Source organism: Aspergillus multicolor, assembly GCF_047715735.1.
Source record: "Aspergillus multicolor strain CBS 133.54 unplaced genomic scaffold BDW74scaffold_2, whole genome shotgun sequence".
Lineage (NCBI taxonomy): Eukaryota > Fungi > Ascomycota > Eurotiomycetes > Eurotiales > Aspergillaceae > Aspergillus > Aspergillus multicolor.
Window position 1 is genome coordinate 371898 of NW_027395953.1, and position 20452 is coordinate 392349.

A 20452-nucleotide genomic window follows, 5' to 3' on the forward strand; every position below is an offset into this window, starting at 1 on the left:
CAGTAGTACAGGAAGTAAAGGTAATTTAGGGCGAAAGACAGGGTTGGCTCATCATGACAATTATTTATTACTCTATCGCTCTACTATAACAGAAATCCGATGGGTCGAGGTTCGTGGGAATCCACATTCCACAGTATGCAAGGTCAGGAGACGGCTTCTAGCAGCAGTTTCCAAAAAGCAAAAGAAAAGTAAGACAAGGCCGGAGTCAAAGTGCAAATCCCGGAATCAGAATGCTCGCCGCAAAAATCACAAGGAAAACTCGTTTTGTGTCGCATGTACGCCGCCGCCCCGGTCCCAGTCCTGCCTTCTGTAGTATTACAGAGGAACATGGATGCCGATGATAAACAGAGTGATTAAGGTGTATAGTAAAATGCAATTTTGACAATATAGCCCAAGCTCGAACATTGTACAATTTGAGTTGCAGGGCATCATTTCTTGCCCTTTTGTTGATTGGGGACCTGCTTCAAGATGTCGTCGAAGCTCATGTTGGGGTTGAACTTGCTGACTGGTCGGGCGGGAGGATCGATCGGCGCGACACCGGCTGGTAATGGCAGCGCCTCCAGCCCTGGGTTGATTGAGTGCCGGTGCTCTACCCTTGCCCGTAGAGCTGGCGAATTCATCCGGGGAATAGCAGGTGGCGGTGCAAGACCGCCGCCGGGGGTCAGCAACGGCGTTGGAGGCGTTTGCTGCCCTGGCATGGGCTGCTGTAGGTGTGGAGGAATTTCTGATGATGAACCTGTCGAGGATTGGTGTGCGGGGTATGGCGAGGAGATTGACGACTCGTTCTCATACGGATCATCAACCGTAGGAGGGCCCAGAATGGCGTCCTTCTCAGCCCATTGCTCGGCCACTTGCCAACAATGGCTGCGTCGGTAGACACCTTCCACGCCGTTGATGACCACATCAGACGGTAAGCTGACAAGACCATTGCCACCAGCAACACCAAACCAACTGCGTGCGACTTTGCCGTCACTGTTGACCCAAGGTGCGCCGCCACGAGGGGCAATGCAAAGGAAATACTCCGTATCATCAGTGAAGCGTACATCCTGGACATCCACCACGACCAACGGTAAGGCCTGAATGATACAGTAGATGAGAATCCACTGACCACATCGGAGGTCGACCAAGTCGTTGACGGACTTTCCATGTCCAGAGCGCCGCTCAAACTGCATAAATGCTTCGACAAATGGCGTCGGCTTTAGACTCTCGCGAGAGTAGGATCCCATGAGGACCGCATTGACGTCCGAGTCCTTCAACTTCTTCGTCATCTGCTTCGCTTCCTTCTTGGCATCCAAAGGTTTTCGTAGGAGCGGCTGCAGCGACGGGTATTGTGGGATATCAAACGGAATAGGTGGCTGAACTGGTGGCGTACTCCGGTCATATTCACTGAGGACTATCCGCATGGCGCGGTTTTGTAGCTCGGCCGGACCGGCGGACTCGTCGACCTCCGGTGTCACATCCAATGTTCGATCGGTGAGAGCCGTGCGATCGACAAGCATATCATACAGATTGCACATATCTTCGTACATCTCTTTCGTGACTTGACGGTTCAAGCCAGTCTCCTCAAATTGGTTCTTCCGCGACGGCTTGGGTGGCCACGAGCCATACTTTTGACGGTAGTACTGAAGCATGAAGCGTCGGAACTCAAGGAACGAGGCCTTCCATGCCTTGTATCGCACGACCTTGCTCTCGGCGGAGGTTTGCGAGTTTGCGGAACCGGAGAAAATCGAAGGGAATTCAAAGTCGTTGAGCTTGCTTTGTAAGACCTTGAGACGACCGTCGAGGTCAATGAAACCACGCTCGAGTCGCTTCTGGGTTATAGCACTGATTAACCCAAACTTGGGGCTTCTGAGCTGTTTCAGCTCGTCAAGTTTGCCAACACCGTGCACAAAACCTTCCAGGTAGAGCGGGTAGAAACGGAGTCTCTCTCCCAAGATTATAGCTTCGATCGTCTTTTCCCGGCTCTTTCGGACGTCGGCCAGGCAAAGCTCATCGCAGTAGTTGCTGAAGCTGGACGTGGCGATCTCGCCAAAGTTCGACCCGTCCAGGTTGGTAAACTCAAAGCGAGCTAGTAGCGTGGCGATGTCCATAAAGATCGTGAACAAGGACGAAGACCGGGGTGTCGCAATCAAGGACTGACCCAGGAGAAAGGCAAAAAGGTTTCGGAAGAGAAGAAGAGTCTCCAAGTCTTCTTGAGAGATTTCTGCGCCTTCGCTTGATACGTCACTGTTTAGCGGGATGGGCAGGTAGAGATGAAGTTCTTGGGGCTCTTCCTGCGCGTCATCTTCAAAAGACATGCGCCTACTACCGGCGCTTTCGTTATCGTTATCGTTCCAATTGTGAGGGGTAAGAGGCGAGGTGGGTGTGCTATTAGGGTTCAAGGATAGACTTCGTGCCTGTCGCTCAAGGTTGCCGGTAGCTCTCGGGTCGGAGCCACGAGCGAGGAAGTTTAGCGAGGCAGAGTCGGCGAAAACAGTGGAATGAATCTTAAATGACGGAGGTCGGCCAGTGTTTTGAGGGAACAAGTAAACGTATGTGTCGCCGGTCTCGTTCCATAATTCGGTTATCTATCATACAATGTCTCAGTTACGGTCGCAAGGGATTTTCAATGAACCAGGAAGCGTGCAGTAGCCTGCCGTAGATGCGACTGGATCTTACATACCTGTTCTCCCCGGCCCAAGGGGCCCATATCATACACAATCTTATGTTCTAGTCCCGCGATCCAAGCGCCCGGTAGCTGCGGGCTGGACCGCATATCGATAGAGCTCGCGCGCGCCCGCCCGGGCATCCAACTGCGCCTCTTGGAGGGTGTTCCAGGTCGTGAGTCGGGACCGCCGGGGACAGCCAAGCCGCCGGAGCTAGACGGTCTACTATTACTCAGTCGTCGGCCTCTGCTTTGGGGTCTACCATCGGGCGAGTTGTTTGCGCTTTCGGCTAGCTCCGAGTTGACCGCGTAGAGTGACGGAGGGGGCGGGAGCGGGGCGTCCAAATCATCAAAGTTATCTTGCATCGGGCTGCCGGAAGCGCCATTGCTGGGATGTGAGAAGTTGGGAACGGCGGGAGCGGAGGATTGTCGAGGAGCTGGTCTGGAACTACTTCGAGGTCGCGTCTCCTGCGCAGCTTGATCGGACGGAATACTCGGCGATCGCGGTGAGCTAGAAGCGGGTGTATCCTTATGTGAACCCAAAGAAAACAAGGACGAGATTCGTTTGGCGGATTTAACAGGAGCGGACAGCATCTTCGCGGAGCTAGCGGTCGCAGAAAAAAAAAGTTAGCCCCAGAGAACGGCAGCTGGATGGAGAGATCGATGAGACGTAGTAAAAAGAGGGGAGAGGAAACGCGACGGAGAGAGCCGCGGCGAAGAATGTGAGGAAAGGAAGGAGCAGTGAGCAATGAGCAGCTGAGCAAGGCTGAGAGTGAGGGGGTGAGGTGGGAAAGAATGACAGCCACCAACCATGCACGAAGGCTGACAATAATGCAGATGCAGTTGAAAACGTCTGACTACGGCCTAACCTCGGAGCCTGGCGGTTCCTGTTCCTTCCTACTGCACGTACTGAAGCTGTCGACGATACAGACGGGGGGTTGCGGAATGGATCTGCAGGAGGGAGCGGGGAAGAATGAGGAAAGAGCGAGAGATCGAGGCGGACAGTACTCGACAGCCGAGCACCCGAGTAGTTGGTAGAGACGAGACTTGGAGGGAAACGAAGGGCGATGACACTGTCAAAGGGGACAACAAAAGGAGACAGGAGCTGTACAAGTATGGTAGAAGGGAGAGAGAATGGGGGAGCCGGAGAAGAAGGAAAGAAACTGGATCATAAATATTGAAGTTAGGGACAGGAACCAATCAATTCCCCATATTACCTCCACGGGACCGCGCCTTACTGCTTCCGGATGCTCCATCTGTATTTTGTGTCTTGCATTGTATTCTCAATCGCAGCCTAGCGGACCGAACAATCCTTCCAGCTATGCAACACTGGAGAGGTTCTTGGTTCTGCTGAATGACATTGTGCCCGTGTTGTTGATCAGATGCCAGACCATGAGTGTTGCTCCTCCTGACTGTGTTTGTAGGGGCATACGTATACAACTGTTTGAAGTGCGATATTTATAGAATTTTAATTGACGGCCCACGGAATCGGGACAGCCAATCCATCTTGGACGCTTCATCTTTAGTAGCCTCAACTTCCAATGCTCCACGATATATGATTCGCAGTCCGAATATCCGAGTCGCAAGGCACAGTGCACTATTGAAAACCAGGCTGGCGACAAGAACGACTTTTATGAATGGCGATCTTATTCATAGCCACCCTCGCAGCCCCGGTGCGACTTGAGCTCCTAAACTGGTGGAGCGATGGATGCGATCAGGGGCCAAAATGATCAAATGCCAAATGAACGCCAGCACACTGGCCTCTTTTTATCACGTCATGATACTCTAGACCGAGTCCCCTATTTTATCCCTAGGCACAGAGTATACACCATACAACGGTGTCCCCGTCATAAGATGTCTTTTCCAACCGGGGGGTGAAGTGGCAACTGACAGCCAGCAGCAGCATAAATAGCTGCGTATAGGAGGACGAATATATCAGCGCTAACCATGCACAGCGTACGTAAGAGTCCCATTTCCAAGCACTGCCATTCTTCTCCAGTTTCTCTCCGTCTCCGAAAATTCCGGATGAGAATTACACCTTCAAATTTACCCGCTTACCAAGGTTCTCAAGTCGAGTCCCCAGATCAACCATTGGAACCGAGCTTCTGACATGTAAGAATCAGACGGGTCATGGATCATGGCTGAGAGCTGTGCATTTGTGACTCTGGTACCGATGTCGGAGTTATGATGTTTCTACACTGCCATACTGTTGTAGTGTGCTCTAAATTTCTACAACACCTCTTTACAAGATACAAATGACGACGAAATAAAGTGCCTTAGTGTCAATGCAACTAATTTATCGATCTAATCACACCTTATCATAGTCGGAACCAACAACGCGACGATAACCTTACTTGAGTTAAGCCTAAACAGTAATCCCAGTCAAAAGCGCGGCGCGGCTGACCGGCAGAGAGAGACGATAAGATAGCGTAGAGAAGGCGCCGAAATATATCTATCCTCGGCGCCCGGATAAGCAGGCATCTCCAACTCCAAGTCACCTCCTCCAGCACACCCCCGCTACACCATCATGGAAAGCGACACAATCGACCTCCACACAGGATGGCCAAACCCATCGCTCCTCCCGACAAGCGCGCTATCCGACGCATTTGCCGCGGTGATGGTCGACCCCTTTATCCGCACGCCAGCGCTGATGTACGGCCCCGACGAGGGGTACATGCCACTGCGCGAGCACATCGCCCAATGGCTGACGTCGTTCTACCAACCAGCTGACCCTGTAACAGGGAGTCGCATCTGCATTACTGGAGGTGCGAGCCAGAATCTCGCGTGCATCCTGTCGGTATTCTCCGATCCGGGCTACACGCGGAATGTGTGGCTGGTGGCGCCGACGTACCACCTGGTCTGCCGCATTTTTGACGATGCAGGTTTTGTGGGGCGCCTGAGGGCGATTCCCCAGAGTAAGCGGGGGCTGGACTTGGAGTATCTGAGGCGGGAGTTGGTTGCAGCTGAGGCGCGCGGGGGGAAGAGAGATGGGGAGCCGGTATGGTTGTCTCAGTAAGGTGATGGGCGAGATTTGACTGACGGCATAGGTTACACCTTCACGGCCGTGGGCGAAGGTCTACAAGCATCTCATCTATGCGACTCCGGCGTTCTCGAATCCGTCTACGGCGACGATGTCCGAGTCCGATCGTCGGGGCCTTGTACGGCTGGCCCGAGAGTTTGATGCGCTCATCATCACAGATGATGTCTACGATATCCTGCAGTGGCCGTCTGAGTCTGAGAAGCCACTGGATAAACATGCAACGGCCTTACTGCCTCGCGTTGTAGACGTCGACCGCTATCTGGACGGCGGCCCAAAAGATGAATGGGGCAACGTCGTCAGTAACGGGAGCTTCAGCAAGCTGATCGGACCGGGGATTCGAACGGGGTGGGCAGAGGGATCAGAGAAAGTCGCCTATGGCATCTCACAAGCGTACGAAGCATCCATCCAAGGAAGCCCAAGCCACCAAACATAACTAACCAAAGCAGAGGCTGCCAACGCTCAGGAGGCGCTCCTTCCCACTTCTCGTCCACCATGGTCGACCAGCTTGTCTCCTCCGGTTTCCTGCAAAAGCACATCGATGAGGTCCTGCGCCCCGCATACGCATCGCGATACTACCGCCTGATGGCCGCGATCGAAACCCACCTCTACCCCCTCGGTGTAACCCTCCCCTTCACGGGACCCTCTGTCGCGGGAGGGTACTTTATCTGGGCTGCCTTGCCGGAGCCCCTACGGGCAAGTGACCTGGTAGCGGTGGCACAGCAGGAGCACAATCTGAAAGTGGGCGCAGGCGATCGGTTCCGAGTCGAGGGCGACCCGGCGGAGGGCAACGACTTTGGGGGGTTCGTGCGTCTGTGCTTCGCGTGGGAACAGGAGGAGAAGCTGGCGGAGGGGGTGCGTCGGCTGGCATGTGCGATCCGGCAGATGATCGAATGAGCGGACGAACGTGAGGCGCGATGACACGACCCTGGAATGACTGCGACTTATGAAGGAGGGTGAGCTGTGGGCTTTTAGGAGGGGAAAAGTAAACCTGTAGAGGGACCACTTTTGAGACTCGGGGAAATATGCGATGATCATCGCCGTATAAATCGCATGCGCGACGCGAGCGATCGGGGTGACACGCACGCCTGACCGATCGACACGATTGGAAGGTCGACGGACTTCTCCTGACTAGTCCAGCTGTGTCACTGTGATCCGTGCCATGGCTGTGTGATTTCTCGGCATGAATTCTCGAGTCTTTTCAACTCCTCTAGAAATCAGGATAGCGACGGGCACTTATCCCAGGACGCGTCACATACTCCCCTTTGAATCCAGTTCCACGTATCCGAGAGACCCGGAAAGTCCGCAGCAGAACCCACCCGGAATAAACCAGCAAAATTAATTCCCACTGGCCGATCTTTGGCGCTCTAACTCCGACTAAAAGTCTTAGCGGTTTCATAGTTCGACGACGAAATTGCTCCCTGGCCAGACTTTGCTCGATCGAAACAGACGCCGTGCACTTGGAGCGGGTAGCAAAGCTTGGCCATGGCCGAATAACTATAATTATCTTCAGCGTCTCAAGCCATGGAGTCGAGACTCGAGAGACTCGAGGCCCATGCTTCTCTCCAGAGTAACCGAGTGCTTCCCGAGTAACGCCAGCATACTTGATGAGGTGCAGGATAGCTGCCAGGCGAGCAGGAATGTGCACTTTAGCCGCACTACCAGGCTTCCTCCATACCGATAAAGCAATGAGGACTAGCAAAAGGGCGTTGTCTCGGCCACGCAGGGTATGCTGATCCCTCTCCTGAAAGTGGTATATAGCATTCGAGTCTCTCGCCAGGCTTCAGTCAGCCTTCCTTCCTTCTGCATATTTTCCTCTGATTCTAGTCGCTCCTTAAGACTACCTATCTCTGCTTGCCTATCTACGCTTGCCTATCTACACGCTCTAAGCGACTTGCTTTAATAAAGAAGGGTCATCAGGCCCAATCAACCCCGTGAACGATTCAGTCGTCTCGTTTCATCCCTGAATCGATTGTTTCAGCATCGACGGGATTACACTGGTCCTGGTCTGTGATTGGACACTGCTGTACAAAGGCCCCATCTGATTGGCGGCAGATCTGTATTCCCCGTTACATCCAGGCGCTGCCAATACACCAACACTTTGATCGCCAGGCCTAAAGAACAATCGCTTCGCCTGATCTCTTCCCTTCACTTTCCTTCATCCTTCTCTTCCCAAGCGCCGGCTCGTCTTTTGGTTTGCTTTGTCCTGCATTCACTCCTTTGTTGTCATTCATTCAAGCCTCTGAAACCCCTGTCATTCACTGTTTTTGTCACCTGGCCAGTTATTGTCTCCTGTTCTTATAGACTTTGGGCTCTTAAGCAACACCAGTCTTGATATCTTTTAAGCTCCTGACTGCGTCTTGTGAGCCATCTTCCTTCCTTCGCATTTTATCGCCTTCTACTTCGTCATTTATCAGTTGACTGCAACTGTTTCTTTATCATCGCCAACTCGCTGCTGGTCAGTGAGAGCTCGCCATCGTTCGCTGCATCAACACCTAGATAGCCATCATGCGTTTTACCAACATTCTTATGCTCCTGGCCGGGTCCGCCTGGGTTGGAGCGAGCCCCATATCTTCAAATGACAACGAGATCGTCGCGAGACAGTCGACATCGACCTACTGGGTGGGCGCTTTAGAGAACCGAGGAGCGGTGGCTTTCGGTAACGACACCAGCTATCAAGTACACCGCAATGTCAAGGATTTCGGCGCAGTTGGTGAGTTTTTCTGCCTATTGGCTCTTGTGTACATACTAATTGAGCAGGTGACGGTACAACCGATGACACCGATGCCATCAACAAGGCCATTTCCTCCGGCAGCCGTTGCGGCCAGGGCTGTGACTCTTCCACCACCAAGCCCGCCGTGGTCTACTTCCCCGCTGGCACATACCTCGTTTCCAAGCCTATCGTTCAGTACTACTACACCCAAATGATCGGTGACGCCAATAGCCTTCCTGTCCTCAAAGCCTCAGCAGACTTCTCCGGCATGGCCGTTGTCGACGCGGACCCATATACCGATGACGGTTCCAACTGGTACACCAACCAGAACAACTTCTTCCGTTCAATCCGCAACTTCGTCGTTGATCTGACCGCCATGCCTCAAGGTTCCGGAGCCGGTATCCACTGGCAGGTCGGCCAGGCCACCAGCTTGCAGAACATCCGCTTCGAGATGATCAAGGGCGGCGGCTCTGAGAACAAGCAGCAGGGTATATTCATGGACAACGGCTCCGGCGGTTTCATGACTGACCTGACCTTCAACGGTGGAAACTACGGTATGTTCGTCGGTAACCAGCAGTTCACCAGCCGCAACTTGACCTTCAACGACTGCAACACTGGTGTCTACATGAACTGGAACTGGGCCTGGACCTTCAAGTCGGTTACCTTCAACAACTGCGAGCTCGGTCTGAACATGTCAAACTCTCCCTCCAACCAGACCGTTGGCTCTGTTCTTCTCCTTGACGCCGACTTCATCAACACACCCACTGGTGTTGTTACCGCCTGGGGCAGCAGCAGCATTCCCGTCGGTGCCGGCACTCTTGTTCTGGACAACGTCGACTTTAGCGGTTCTACCACCGGTGTCGCTGCTGTTGACGGCAGTGAAATCCTTGCCGGTGGCTCCGTCGTTGACAACTGGGTCCAGGGTGGTGTTTACCGTACTGGTTCGTCTACTAGCAAGCGTGCCGTTCACCCTACTGCCGAAGCCGAAGATGACGAGGACGTTGTATACTCTACCATCATTGAGACTGTGTACGAGTGCGCTGCCTCGTCCACCCCATACCTGCCTCTGCCCAGTTCCGCCACAGAATCGCGCACCAACGTTGCAGAGACTACCGAGGGTCTTATTCCTTCCATCCTGCCTTCAATCCCCCTCATTGACAGTCTGTTGGGTGGTAGCGAGTCTACTGCGACTGAGGCTGGTGCTTCCACTGTCAATACTGAAACCGCCGCTCAGACTGGTGCTACTTCTGTCGCTCAGGCCCCTGGCACTGAAGCTACCGGTGAGACTGCCACTTCTGTCGCCCAGACTCCTGGTACCGGGGTTACTGGTGAGACCGCTACTTCTGTCGCTCAAGCCCCCGGCACTGGAGCCACCGGTGAGACGGCTACATCTGTTCCTGTGATCCCTGGCACCTCTTCCGTTACACAAGCTCCTTCCGGCACTGTCACTGTCGCATCCACTTCCACAGGCGCCATTCACGGCTCTGGCTCTGGCTCCGGCCAATGCTCTGCCCGCACCGTCACCAAGACCCGCGTCCAGACTGCCCTCCCTGCTGCCACCAAGCCAAGCTCCCTCCTCTCCAGCTCTAGCGGCAAGGTCTTCGAGCGTTCCAAACCTCTCTACGAGAGCTACTCTGCCTCCAACTTCGTCAGTGTCAAGGCCTCCGGCGCCAAGGGTGACGGATCCACCGACGACACCGCCGCCATCCAGCAGATCTTCGACAGCGCAACCTCCGACCAGGTCGTCTTCTTTGACCACGGTGCCTACGTCATCACCGACACCATCAAGGTCCCCTCCACCATCAAGATTGTCGGTGAAGTCTGGCCCGTCCTCATGGCCCACGGCGACAAGTTCTCCGACGACCAGAACCCCATCCCCCTCCTGCAAGTCGGCCAGCCCGGCGAGACCGGCTCCGTCGAGATCTCCGATCTGACCATCCTCACCAAAGGCCCCGCGCCGGGCGCAATCCTCATGGAATGGAACGTCGCCGAGGAAACCCCCGGCTCCGTCGGAATGTGGGACGTGCACTTCCGCGTCGGTGGTTCCGCCGGCACTGAGTTGCAATCCGACACCTGCGCCAAGGACCCCGACACCACTATTACTACTCCCAACGCCAACTGCGTCGGTGCCTTCATGCTCCTCCACCTGACCGAGCACTCAACGGCCTACCTTGAGAACGTCTGGTCCTGGACCGCCGACCATGAACTCGACCTGTCCGACCACAACCAAATCAACATCTACAACGGCCGCGGCATCCTCGTTGAGTCCCAGGGCCCCGTCTGGATGTACGGCACCGCCGCCGAGCACAACCAGCTATACAACTACCAGGTCTCCAACGCCAAGAACATCTTCATGGGCCTGATCCAGACCGAAACTCCTTACTTCCAAGCGAATCCCAACTCCCTCGTCCCCTTCACGCCCCAGACCTCCTGGAACGACCCCGACTTCAGCTACTGCACAACCGATGCGTGCCGCAAGTCATGGGGTCTCCGCGTGATCAACTCCTCTGAAGTGTACGTCTACGGCGCTGGCTTGTACAGCTTCTTCGAGAACTACGACCAGGAGTGCCTGGGTGATTCGTGCCAGGAGAACATGGTGCAGGTGGACTGCTCGGACGTGCACATCTTCGGTCTGAGCACGATTGCATCGAAGAACATGATTGCCAACTCGGATGGTACCAGTCTCGTCCCGCAAGAGGGCAACGAAAGCACGTACTGTTCTACGATCGCGCTGTTTGAGCAGACGTCTGATGCATGAGCATGAGTTACGCAGGAATAAAAAAGAGATAGATTTATTTTTCTCTTCGTTTAGGCTCTGTTGGGCTCTCGCGTATTAGTTGGATGCATATGATACACCTACCTGCATTGTTATCCATTAGGGAGAGCTTAGGTTAGAGCGCATTTTGTTGATACCATTTCACTATTTCTTAGCTTTACAGCAGTTCGACAGAACTTATCATTCAAAATAAGAAAGATTGTAATTCATGCCTGTTCAGTAGAGTTCCTACGTAGATCGTGCAAACCTGACATAGTGTCAGCACTACAGTATTAGAAAGGGAAGGGACCGTAGTCCCCGGCCCCTGTCTTGCGTCCTCGTTCCCAACTCCCTACTCCATACTCCGCACAAGAGGCACTGCCACAACCCAAGACCTCTTCTCAGTTTGCCCATGAATGAGGGCTACGCCATATCCTTTCTTCTCTTCCACTCTCTGAGCCCCTGGACGTGTCAATTGCCATGGATAGTCCGTGTTACACGGCTCAGCCGCAACTCAGACGCAGAGCAACCTGTCCGTACCGAACAGTCCAATCCAACCATGTGTCTCCCTTCGACTCAGAAAGAGGATGCGGCGCAACTGTGGTGCAGGGATGCGATGATATTGCTTTTGGAAAATTCTGGCAACCCCGCTCATGGCAGCCTTGCCACTTGAGAGCTCTGCGGTACGTTTTATATTGCTCGAATCTTTCCAAGACCTGAGACCTTCTCAGCATTGCTTCCTACAGACTACTGATCCTATACAGATATTGTGTCACTTTTTTTATCATTCCATATGCCTACACGGCTCCCCAATGGTCTTGCAGCATGGCATTCCGATTTCAACGACCAGGTGATTTCTTAGAGGCTATCCGAGCGCAGCTGCAAAGTGTGGTGCAACTCCGAAACGATCATCACAAGCCATTTCTGTCATGTAGCAGACTCGAAGAGATCTGGTCGCTTGATCGCCTAGTCGAAATGGCAAAACGATACAACGCCTTCGAGGTGGCAGATATTCCAACCATCAGTGCCGAATTCCTGCAGACAATCTCAATCCTAGTCTACATTAATTGGCACTGGTGGAACAGATTTCGCTCTATTTTCATTGCATGTCCATGTCGCACTGATAAGTATCTCCTCACACATGACCTGGGGACACTTGCCCATCCAACTTTCCTGGGGTCCTGGGGACAAAAGTTCTTTGACAGCCGATACATGTTCTGCACGTCCGACAACGAGGATCCGACTATAGACAGCATATACGGTCTCAACGAGATGCACACAGAGACGCAAAGCCTGAAGGATCAGAATGCATTTTCGCGCGCGGAATATCACGAGATTTTAATGGCCATCCACGAAAATCTTGAAGACCCAAGTTCACGTGCAGAGTATCATAGCATCCTGACGACTATCCAGTACGAGGAGGCTGCTACAGACAATTACCATGAGGATGACATCACTGAAAGTGGTATAGAAAGCCAACAGCAATCCTCTGTGTTTGATACGGCGAGTGGAGGTGCCTATACATCAACAGCTACCACCTCTCAGGCTCAGACCAAGGCCGAGGAAGGGCACCCTGCACTATCAATTCTACAGACTCCTTTAGAGGGACCGGTGCAATTTAACGCAGAATCCGGAGTTAGCCCCTCTGCCTCAGTTCGAGAGGTCCACCTTGACTCCGAGTCGGGAGTGCATACTAGTGTACCGGACGATAGAAGTGATGCGGAGACCACATTCTCTACTGGCTCTGGGATAGTTGATCGACAGCGTCGCTATATTCGTGCGTTTATTGATCGCTTGTCCCAAGACATAAAGCATACAGTGGAACGATCCTCGGCCTCAGATGTCCCCTCTTCATACCTCGGCTCCTTGTTGAAAGTATTCTCCTGGAAACTGCACGCAGAGTCCACCAACCCGTTTCAATGGGAAGCATCTGTCATTCTTCGCCAGAAGCAGACGTAAGCTTACTTGTATACCCTCCCCTAGCCACAAAGGGCTAATTCTTGGAATAGAGAGATTCTTGATTTGTTGGTCTTGGAACGTCTAGAAAGCGATGATGAAAATAACCTCGACATTGAATCTGTTAATAGCTACGAGAGCCAGGCGGACCGTAGCGAAACGTCGGAACACAAGGCATTTGCGAAACCTCGAGACATGCTATCTCAGTGGATTAGCAACCTTGAACTCCCAGTTCCGAGCGCAGGCGAGCAACACTCGGCTCCCATTTCCCCCAGTCAAGAAGACATTAGCCGGGATATGCGGGTTTGCCATGCAAGAGACGAACCTTTCTTCCAACTACCAGATTATGAACGATTCATAAGCGCATCAGATGCCTATCAGTGGCTCTTGCTCAAAATTCATCAGCACGGACATATTGCACTCGATGACCCCAGTGTAGTCTCAAACATCGGTAAAACGCTGAGGAACAGGCTACGCGCACAACAGGCGCTGCACAAAATCAGCCGTCGAAAGGCATCGTTGGTGTCAATGGCTTTTGAAGTTGACTGGAATCCAATACAGTATCTTACCAACCTAGGGATGGAGTTACCAGCTCCGAACGTCCTTGAAAGAATCTTATGTCTGACAGGCACGTGGAATGAAGCCCAGGCCATGACTGTCGTTGAATACTTACGGCAAACCTGGCCTGTCTCAGGGGAACACATGATTGCTCTGATGCACAAGCTCATAGAGCTGCCTGAAGGGCAAGGACTATATTGTAAGTTCCTGTAGTTACTGGGCATTAGATGGGTTCCTAACGCAATCCTTCAGACCATCTTCCAGGACCAAAAGGTGCAGAAGTTCGAGCCAAAACCCAGCCCGCAGGAAAATGCTGCGTAACTGTCATTGGAAGCCCGTATGTTGTCGCTGAAATAGGCGAGCAAATTGGATGGCTTGCATCAGCGTTGCGGGTAACACCAGACTACATGCAAGGCGTCGTGGCTTGTTTACCAGACATAGTGGAGCTTGATGTGGAAGAAGACAACAAAGACTGCGCAGTTGTTGCCGTTGGATCCTGCCGCATAGTATTTAACCTCATGGAAAAGCCCAAAGTTCGAAGCTCCACTCAAGGTTTCTGTTGGGGACCTCTCTTTTCGAGTACGACCATGGTCAGCGGCTATCCAATCCTGCAAAGAGATGTGGCAAATACAGGCCTTGAGATGTCATTGGGTGTTATGGCTACATTGATCCGCACACAGCAGGTTGTGCAATGGGGTGCAAGGGTGATCATGAAAGGATTCAGCTGGCTGGCCGTGGCATCTCGATGTACCAGCGGGACTACTGTATGGCACCTCTTGACGAGCGCCGGCGCATCTCAAAGAATATCATACATAGACCCTCGGCTGGATAGAATAAACATCCAGGTATCTGAAAGTACCTCACTGAGATTCCTCGAAGGAAGCCGTCATATTGTCGGGTGGTGCTCTAATGCAACAGAGTACTGCGGTAAGTACTTTCTTTAAGCAACCCGCTCCGATGTCATCGCTAAAGCTAGTATAGGACGAGCAACAGCTCTGCATAGCATTTCAGCGTCCGGACTCCCAAGCCCACCGCCATCTATAGTCATTGACCGGCTATATCTAGAAGGAGGTACACAGCTGGTTGGAGGGTTCAACATGCGCATCAACAAGAAGGAGCGACCATTCTGGCTTGAACGTGAAAGCGACTACCCGAGCCTGATCAAGTGGATTAGCTTGCAGCCCATTGTCTTCTACGACATCTCAGATTGTCGAGCATGGCTCGTTGATGGCGTTTCTGCACTTCTTCACCTCGTGCGTATTTCTTTGCATCTCGACGGAACCGATCCTGAGTCGCCATACGACTGGGTTTTTGATTCCAGTAGACTCAAGGATACGTGGACTGGTTCCTGCATTGGACGTCTTGCCGCGCTGAAGACTCTGACCTGCTGGGATAACCTCAGACTGCCAGTCTATGTTAAAGACAACATAGCTCAGGGCAACCAGCAGCCCGAATTACAATTTTCGACGTTTGGAGATCGAGTCAAAAAGGTCTTACATTCGCTGGAGATCCTCCTCGACAGGCGGGTGGAAGCCGCCTCCCAAGATGGCATTAAAATCTCACAGTCTCTCAACCCGCACAAAGGTATCGTCGGCTTCGACATCCTCGACGTGATTAATCCTCTCGGTCCCATACATACTCGCATAAAGCACCTCCCTTCGCGCACTCACGGCTGGACAGACTTTACGCAATCCACGGGAGTCACCACTATCTTTGGCAGCGGCTTTGGCGACTTGATCCGACCAACAGATTTAGACGCCGTCTGCAGTCGCTGGAAATCCGTGCCCACGGGATTGGACTATCTAGCAACGTCAGTCTCCACGCTGAACATGCTACACGAGAAAAGACTCCAACGATTAGAACCGGGACTCGGATTGGGTGAGATGACAAACAAGATTCTGTGGATCTCGCCGGAAAGTCAGCCCTTCAAGGTCTGTGAGTGCCTAAGTGACCCAGCGGGCGCAACTCTGGATGCGCGCTGCCACCTCCACCCCGTGCAATACCTTGTCTCGAAGAAACCGTGGAAACCAAACATTCTCCCGCGGGGCTCAGCGCCTGTTGACTTGTTGAAACTGGAGAAAAAGGGCGCCGTGATATTTGGACACTTATCGACTCTACGTCGGTGGAAAGAACATGCTGAAGCTGGTGAGGCTGTCCAAGCGGCTGCGACAAGTACGGAGACATTGCCTATACCCGTGCATCAATCGTCAACTACGGGGATGAATGGTCATAGTCAGAAGAGGTTGTCGACGCTGAGTGCTTCTACTACTGCCTCGGTTGGTATTCAGTCTTCGCTGTCTGCATCTATGTCGACGGAGATTACGCAGCCGAGCCTGGCGTCCGGATCTAGTGACGGAATAGGACGCGTAGGCGATGATCTAACGGGCAGATTGGGAGGGCAAATGAAGAAACGGCATGGCGTGAAAAGGTGGTTGACACGGTGGTCCGGGGCCAATGCTTAGCAACCGGGTGGTCAAATTGGTCAATTGGTTTTAGCACTTTTGCCGCTAACAATGGCAGACTAGAGAAGAAATTTCACGGCACTACAATCTCCATCTCGACTCAGCACAATACCTCAGTTCCTTCTTCGACACGATCCATTGACACGATCCATTGAAAGCAGTAATTTCCTAGTCACCTCTCCACCCTTCATTGTCTAATCAGCTGCTGCATTCATGCCTATTGCCGACCCACTGCTCCTCAGCTTCAGGACGCTATTGTGATAGGTAAGGCGTACCTAGAGCTTCGCAGAGGCAGTGGCGGGATTTATCTCACTGACCTCCGCCTCCGCACCATCACGGAAGGCTGCAGGGAGTATCACGCGCGTTAACGGTGTCGTGTCGTCAATATTGGCCTCAGATTTCATGTCGCCTGCCTCTTTGCCTTCAGCCCTGTAAGCAAGGAGTAGTAAACGTTTCGCAAGCGCGTTGCCGTCTGGGCTAGCACGCGCAATCGGGCCTTCAAGTTGAGCTGGGGCTTGGACTGGGGCGGCCAAGGTGTAGCTGGCCAGAACGGCCAGCTGAAGGGCGACGGCAAGGGTGCATTTCATGGTTGATTGTGAGCAATGGTCAGAAGTTGTTCTGTGAGGCTGAAGCCGCGGCTGTCCGATAATAGGGCTGGACTAGGCTGGAGGTCTGTTTGTAGAGGGATGTGATGGGCGCATGTTCAATATCTTATCGTTGCAGAGAGGAGGAAAAGATGGGTAGAATGTGTTTCTTAACCCAGCCCCGGCTCTGCTCTGGGCCGATTTGGCTCGCCGTTGAGGACCGGACAAGGCTGCAGACGAGTGAAATGTCCCGGTTTTGGTGAGCTTGCACAGTTCGGCTTTTTATTTTCAGAATTGCATTTTCGTTTACTTGATTTTCCCTTGGAAGTGGTGGGAAAGAGCGGTTGTACCATATCTTGGCTTGTTCATGCTGTGCTTCAAATGATGTTTAAGGTTGGTGAGGGATGATCTGATCTGAGGCAGTTGGCGTAACCCACATGCTAATGCACTTGCAGGCAATACATCAGAATTGCAGCACAGCACGGCACAGCACATGGAGCTTGCCTTGTCTTTTGGGTACCTGAGCCTATCTAATCTCGACAGAGTGGACAGACTAGGTGTGAGGAGGAGCAGACAGAGTACGGAATATTACGAGGAAACAAGCTGCGGAATATTACGGTACGAGAAGGCTTACCTAGGATCAACTCCGACAGCCAGCTTAAAACAGCAAGGCAATCACATATACTCGACCAGGAAGGCTCACGGCCAGAAATAGACAACGCGAGGGGACTATTCTCGCGTGGATTCGACAGATCAAGTTCGGAAAGAACGATGTAGAGCGGGGGTAGAAGATGAAGATCATGAGGAAGAATGGCCCAGAGCTCAGGGGAGAAAAGACGCGGCAAAGTGCCGGGGGAAAAAGGACAATGCCCGGTTCTGGCTGGTGGTCTGGTCTCTGCCCAATGCGCTGTCCTTTGCAATTCTCGTCCTCGCGGCGTTCTACCTCCCGAGAATCTGTTCAAGGTAGAGATGATCGAAGCTCCCTACCGTACTGTACGTGTACCCAATTCCATCACTGACATTCGTCCCCTCTAGGTATGGCATGGTAGCTGACAGGAAATCCACGAGCCAACGCCCATCCGCGAAGACGGCGCTGAGCGCTTCATCACAACGCGTTACCAGCCAAAAACAATCTTCGCAACGGCCCCTTCCAAAGAAGTGGATGCAGCCTGGGATGGATGGCTGTGGGGTAAGTCAAAAGACATTTAACCTTACCTTACCTTAGATAGCCTGGGCATTGGCAAAACTAACATCATCCATATACGCGCACTAGCATACGACCGCGCGTTCCTATACCAAAAGACAAGACCCGTGCCTTGGGACTCCCGGAGTCCGTGGAGCACTTGGAAGACGTTGGCAGCGGTGGAATCTACGTACGAGGCGTCTACCACCAGATGCACTGTCTTTCGCGGCTGCGCAAGTCGCTGTACCGCGAGCGGCATTATCCGAATGAAGATGATGAGAGCGTGGAGCACCACTTCCGTATGTTCTTCCTTTCCTTTCTTCCCCCTCTACAAGTCTGCGCAAGGACAAAAACGGGACCAAGTATTAATTGATCAATCCTTGCGTCTGAAGTCCACTGCCTCAATGTTCTCCGGCAAGCAATCCTCTGCCACGGCAACATCTCGCTGGCGTACTGGTGGAACTCGAACTTTAGCTACATTGATAATAATGGCGAGACGCAGTATAGCCCGGAGTCTGTAGCCATGACGCCCAAAGAGCGCGACCTGGCGGCTTTTATGGGGTGGGATAGTCCGGTTCAGTGTCGCGACATGATGGTATTAATGCCTGGATGGACGACCATGCGATTGATGCAGACAAATATGGTGGGCAGAGGGTAGACTAGCTGAACAACAGCATATCATCCTAACCTAGCAGCTAGATCATGAACAGGTACCTACAGAATACAAATAAATAGGTAAATCACAACTTAAACCCCCCCTCAGTCCCCTTGACAAACCTCTCCTCCGCAACCCCCCAATTCAGCACCTTCCAAACCCCCTCCACATACCCGGCCTTGTTATTCAGGTACTGCAGGTAATAAGCATGCTCCCACATATCAATCCCAAAGATCGGCACCGCCCCCGTCACCGGATCCTGATCCTTCGTGGTAACAATCTCCAGCTTCCCCTCGGGCGCCTTCACAAGCCATCCCCACCCACTCCCCTGGATGCCCAGCAGCGCCGCGTTAAAAGCCTTGATGAACGATTCCACAGATCCGTACTGCTTCTCGAGTGCATTCTTGAATTCTGGCGCCGCGGTGTCGATGTTTGTATGTTCTGAGTTGTAGGGTGCAAGGTTCTCCCAGAAGAGAGAGTGGTTTATGTGGCCGCCGCCGTTGAATTTGATTTTCTGTTGCAGGGCGATCAGGGAATTGATGTTTGCAGACTGTAGAGCGGCGGATTGGGCCTCCAGCGCGGCGTTGAGATTCGTGATGTAGGTTTGATGGTGCTTTTGGTGGTGCAGGGTCATTATTTGGGAGGAGATGACGGGTTCGAGGGCCTACAATGGAAACAAGGGGGGTTAGCTTTGGTGTTAATGAGAAAGGGAGGGGGAGAAGGGAAAGAAGAGAGACGTACATCGTAGGCGTAGGGGAGGGGCGGAAGAGTGTATTTCTGGGTGGACATTTTGGCCGTTGTGTTGTTGTCTTGTTCAACTCGATGGGATGGGTGTTGGAATTGGGTGGATGGGAGGAAAGCTGAGAGTTGGGGAGAAGAAAGCAGGAAGAGGAGAGCTCAGGCCTGGCAGCGGGGTAAGGTCTACTTATACCTCCCAGCAGTGCAATGGTCAATGAATGCCGTAGCATATGCCGGCGGGGTAGGTAGGACCGATGTGAGGACCCCATGAGCAAGATTGAGCACATTACCACTTCCAGCAAAAGATCACTCAATCACATCATCCCCCTTAGAGCCCAGGCAGGACCTTGGTAGCCTATCAAAACAGTCACAGTCTAATTAATTCATTCATGTATATACTCCAAACGCCTAGCCCAACCATGTCCCATGTATCTAACAATGTAGAGAACTAGCTAGCTAGTCATACCCAACAATCCCCCTCCCCATCTGCAGAACCTCCCCGTCTACCCCCCTCGCAGTAACCGTAACCTGCCGGCCGACAATTCCGACATCTGAAACTCCGAGGTCTAAGCGTGCTGGGAGGGATAGTTGTATTTCAGATGGCTTTATCGTTGACGAGGATGGCGGATCCAGCTCAAATCGGTATAACGGCGGAGTCCGCCCTATTGAGGCTGTTTTTGTTAGGGAAAGGGTTAGGTCGCCGTGTCGTCTGGACATACCCCGTTAGCTCTTTTCTTCATAGTGCCCATCTTACCTAAACATCATCGAATTTTATAGGGGAAGGGTTGAAGAGGCGAGGGAGAGACATACTCAATCCTCAAATCAATCCCGCGACATGCCCGGAAGGTGTTAATTGTACTCATATCCTTAACTTGAAGAATGGCAGTCGTTTGTTCTGACTGAGATGACTCCCTAAAGAAGAGGGCGTATGATTCTAGTGCTGGTGGTGTTGCTGATTGCAATGGTGGTGGCGACGATGCTGGAGAAGACGCCAAAGACGAGGAAGGCGACGAAGATGGCGAGGATGATGGGAACATGATAGCGACTCTGTGGCCGGATGCTGGGCGGGAGAGTCCACACATCTTCGCTCTGGACTTCAAGGGTCTGACTTAATGTTGGTTGTTGGTTGTTGGTATACTTGGTGGAGGCAACAAGAGGATGAGGTAT

At 52.7% G+C, this 20452-nt stretch overlaps 8 protein-coding genes across 8 annotated transcripts; 4 read left to right on the top strand and 4 right to left on the bottom strand.

The window, feature by feature from the left end:
* Positions 1-370: 370 nt before the first annotated feature.
* Positions 371-3523, bottom strand: BDW74DRAFT_42936 (uncharacterized protein). Its single transcript, XM_073732768.1, has 2 exons — positions 2663-3523; positions 371-2567 (listed from the first exon to the last, which is right to left on the bottom strand). The coding sequence occupies exons 1-2, from the start codon at positions 3236-3238 to the stop codon at positions 429-431; spliced, it is 2715 nt and encodes a 904-aa protein (XP_073588445.1). The 5' UTR covers positions 3239-3523; the 3' UTR covers positions 371-428.
* Positions 3524-5073: 1550 nt separating this feature from the next.
* Positions 5074-6735, top strand: BDW74DRAFT_42958 (aminotransferase-like domain-containing protein). The gene is made up of 3 exons (XM_073732769.1): positions 5074-5642; positions 5692-6074; positions 6131-6735. The coding sequence occupies exons 1-3, from the start codon at positions 5172-5174 to the stop codon at positions 6576-6578; spliced, it is 1302 nt and encodes a 433-aa protein (XP_073588446.1). The 5' UTR covers positions 5074-5171; the 3' UTR covers positions 6579-6735.
* Positions 6736-8189: 1454 nt separating this feature from the next.
* Positions 8190-11152, top strand: exgO (exo-beta-1,3-glucanase Exg0; the record flags this gene model as incomplete). Its single annotated transcript, XM_073726379.1, has 3 exons — positions 8190-8394; positions 8442-9358; positions 9923-11152. The coding sequence occupies 3 exons, from the start codon at positions 8190-8192 to the stop codon at positions 11150-11152; spliced, it is 2352 nt and encodes a 783-aa protein (XP_073588447.1).
* Positions 11153-12124: 972 nt separating this feature from the next.
* On the top strand, positions 12125-16125 carry BDW74DRAFT_173217 (uncharacterized protein; the record flags this gene model as incomplete). The annotated part of the gene is made up of 4 exons (XM_073727747.1): positions 12125-13104; positions 13159-13862; positions 13916-14590; positions 14645-16125. The coding sequence occupies 4 exons, from the start codon at positions 12125-12127 to the stop codon at positions 16123-16125; spliced, it is 3840 nt and encodes a 1279-aa protein (XP_073588448.1).
* Positions 16126-16400: 275 nt separating this feature from the next.
* On the bottom strand, positions 16401-16712 carry BDW74DRAFT_173218 (uncharacterized protein; the record flags this gene model as incomplete). The annotated part of the gene is made up of 1 exon (XM_073727748.1): positions 16401-16712. One exon carries the CDS (start codon positions 16710-16712, stop codon positions 16401-16403), a length of 312 nt encoding a protein of 103 aa, XP_073588449.1.
* Positions 16713-17519: 807 nt separating this feature from the next.
* On the top strand, positions 17520-18550 carry BDW74DRAFT_173219 (oxidase ustYa family protein; the record flags this gene model as incomplete). Its single annotated transcript, XM_073727749.1, has 4 exons — positions 17520-17702; positions 17778-17893; positions 17983-18191; positions 18285-18550. The coding sequence occupies 4 exons, from the start codon at positions 17520-17522 to the stop codon at positions 18548-18550; spliced, it is 774 nt and encodes a 257-aa protein (XP_073588450.1).
* An 82-nt stretch (positions 18551-18632) lies between these two features.
* BDW74DRAFT_186230 (superoxide dismutase) lies at positions 18633-19336 on the bottom strand (the record flags this gene model as incomplete). Its single annotated transcript, XM_073731219.1, has 2 exons — positions 18633-19211; positions 19289-19336. The coding sequence occupies 2 exons, from the start codon at positions 19334-19336 to the stop codon at positions 18633-18635; spliced, it is 627 nt and encodes a 208-aa protein (XP_073588451.1).
* A 405-nt stretch (positions 19337-19741) lies between these two features.
* BDW74DRAFT_173221 (uncharacterized protein) lies at positions 19742-20367 on the bottom strand (the record flags this gene model as incomplete). Its single annotated transcript, XM_073727751.1, has 2 exons — positions 19742-19994; positions 20096-20367. 2 exons carry the CDS (start codon positions 20365-20367, stop codon positions 19742-19744), a joined length of 525 nt encoding a protein of 174 aa, XP_073588452.1.
* Between the last annotated feature and the right edge of the window lie 85 nt (positions 20368-20452).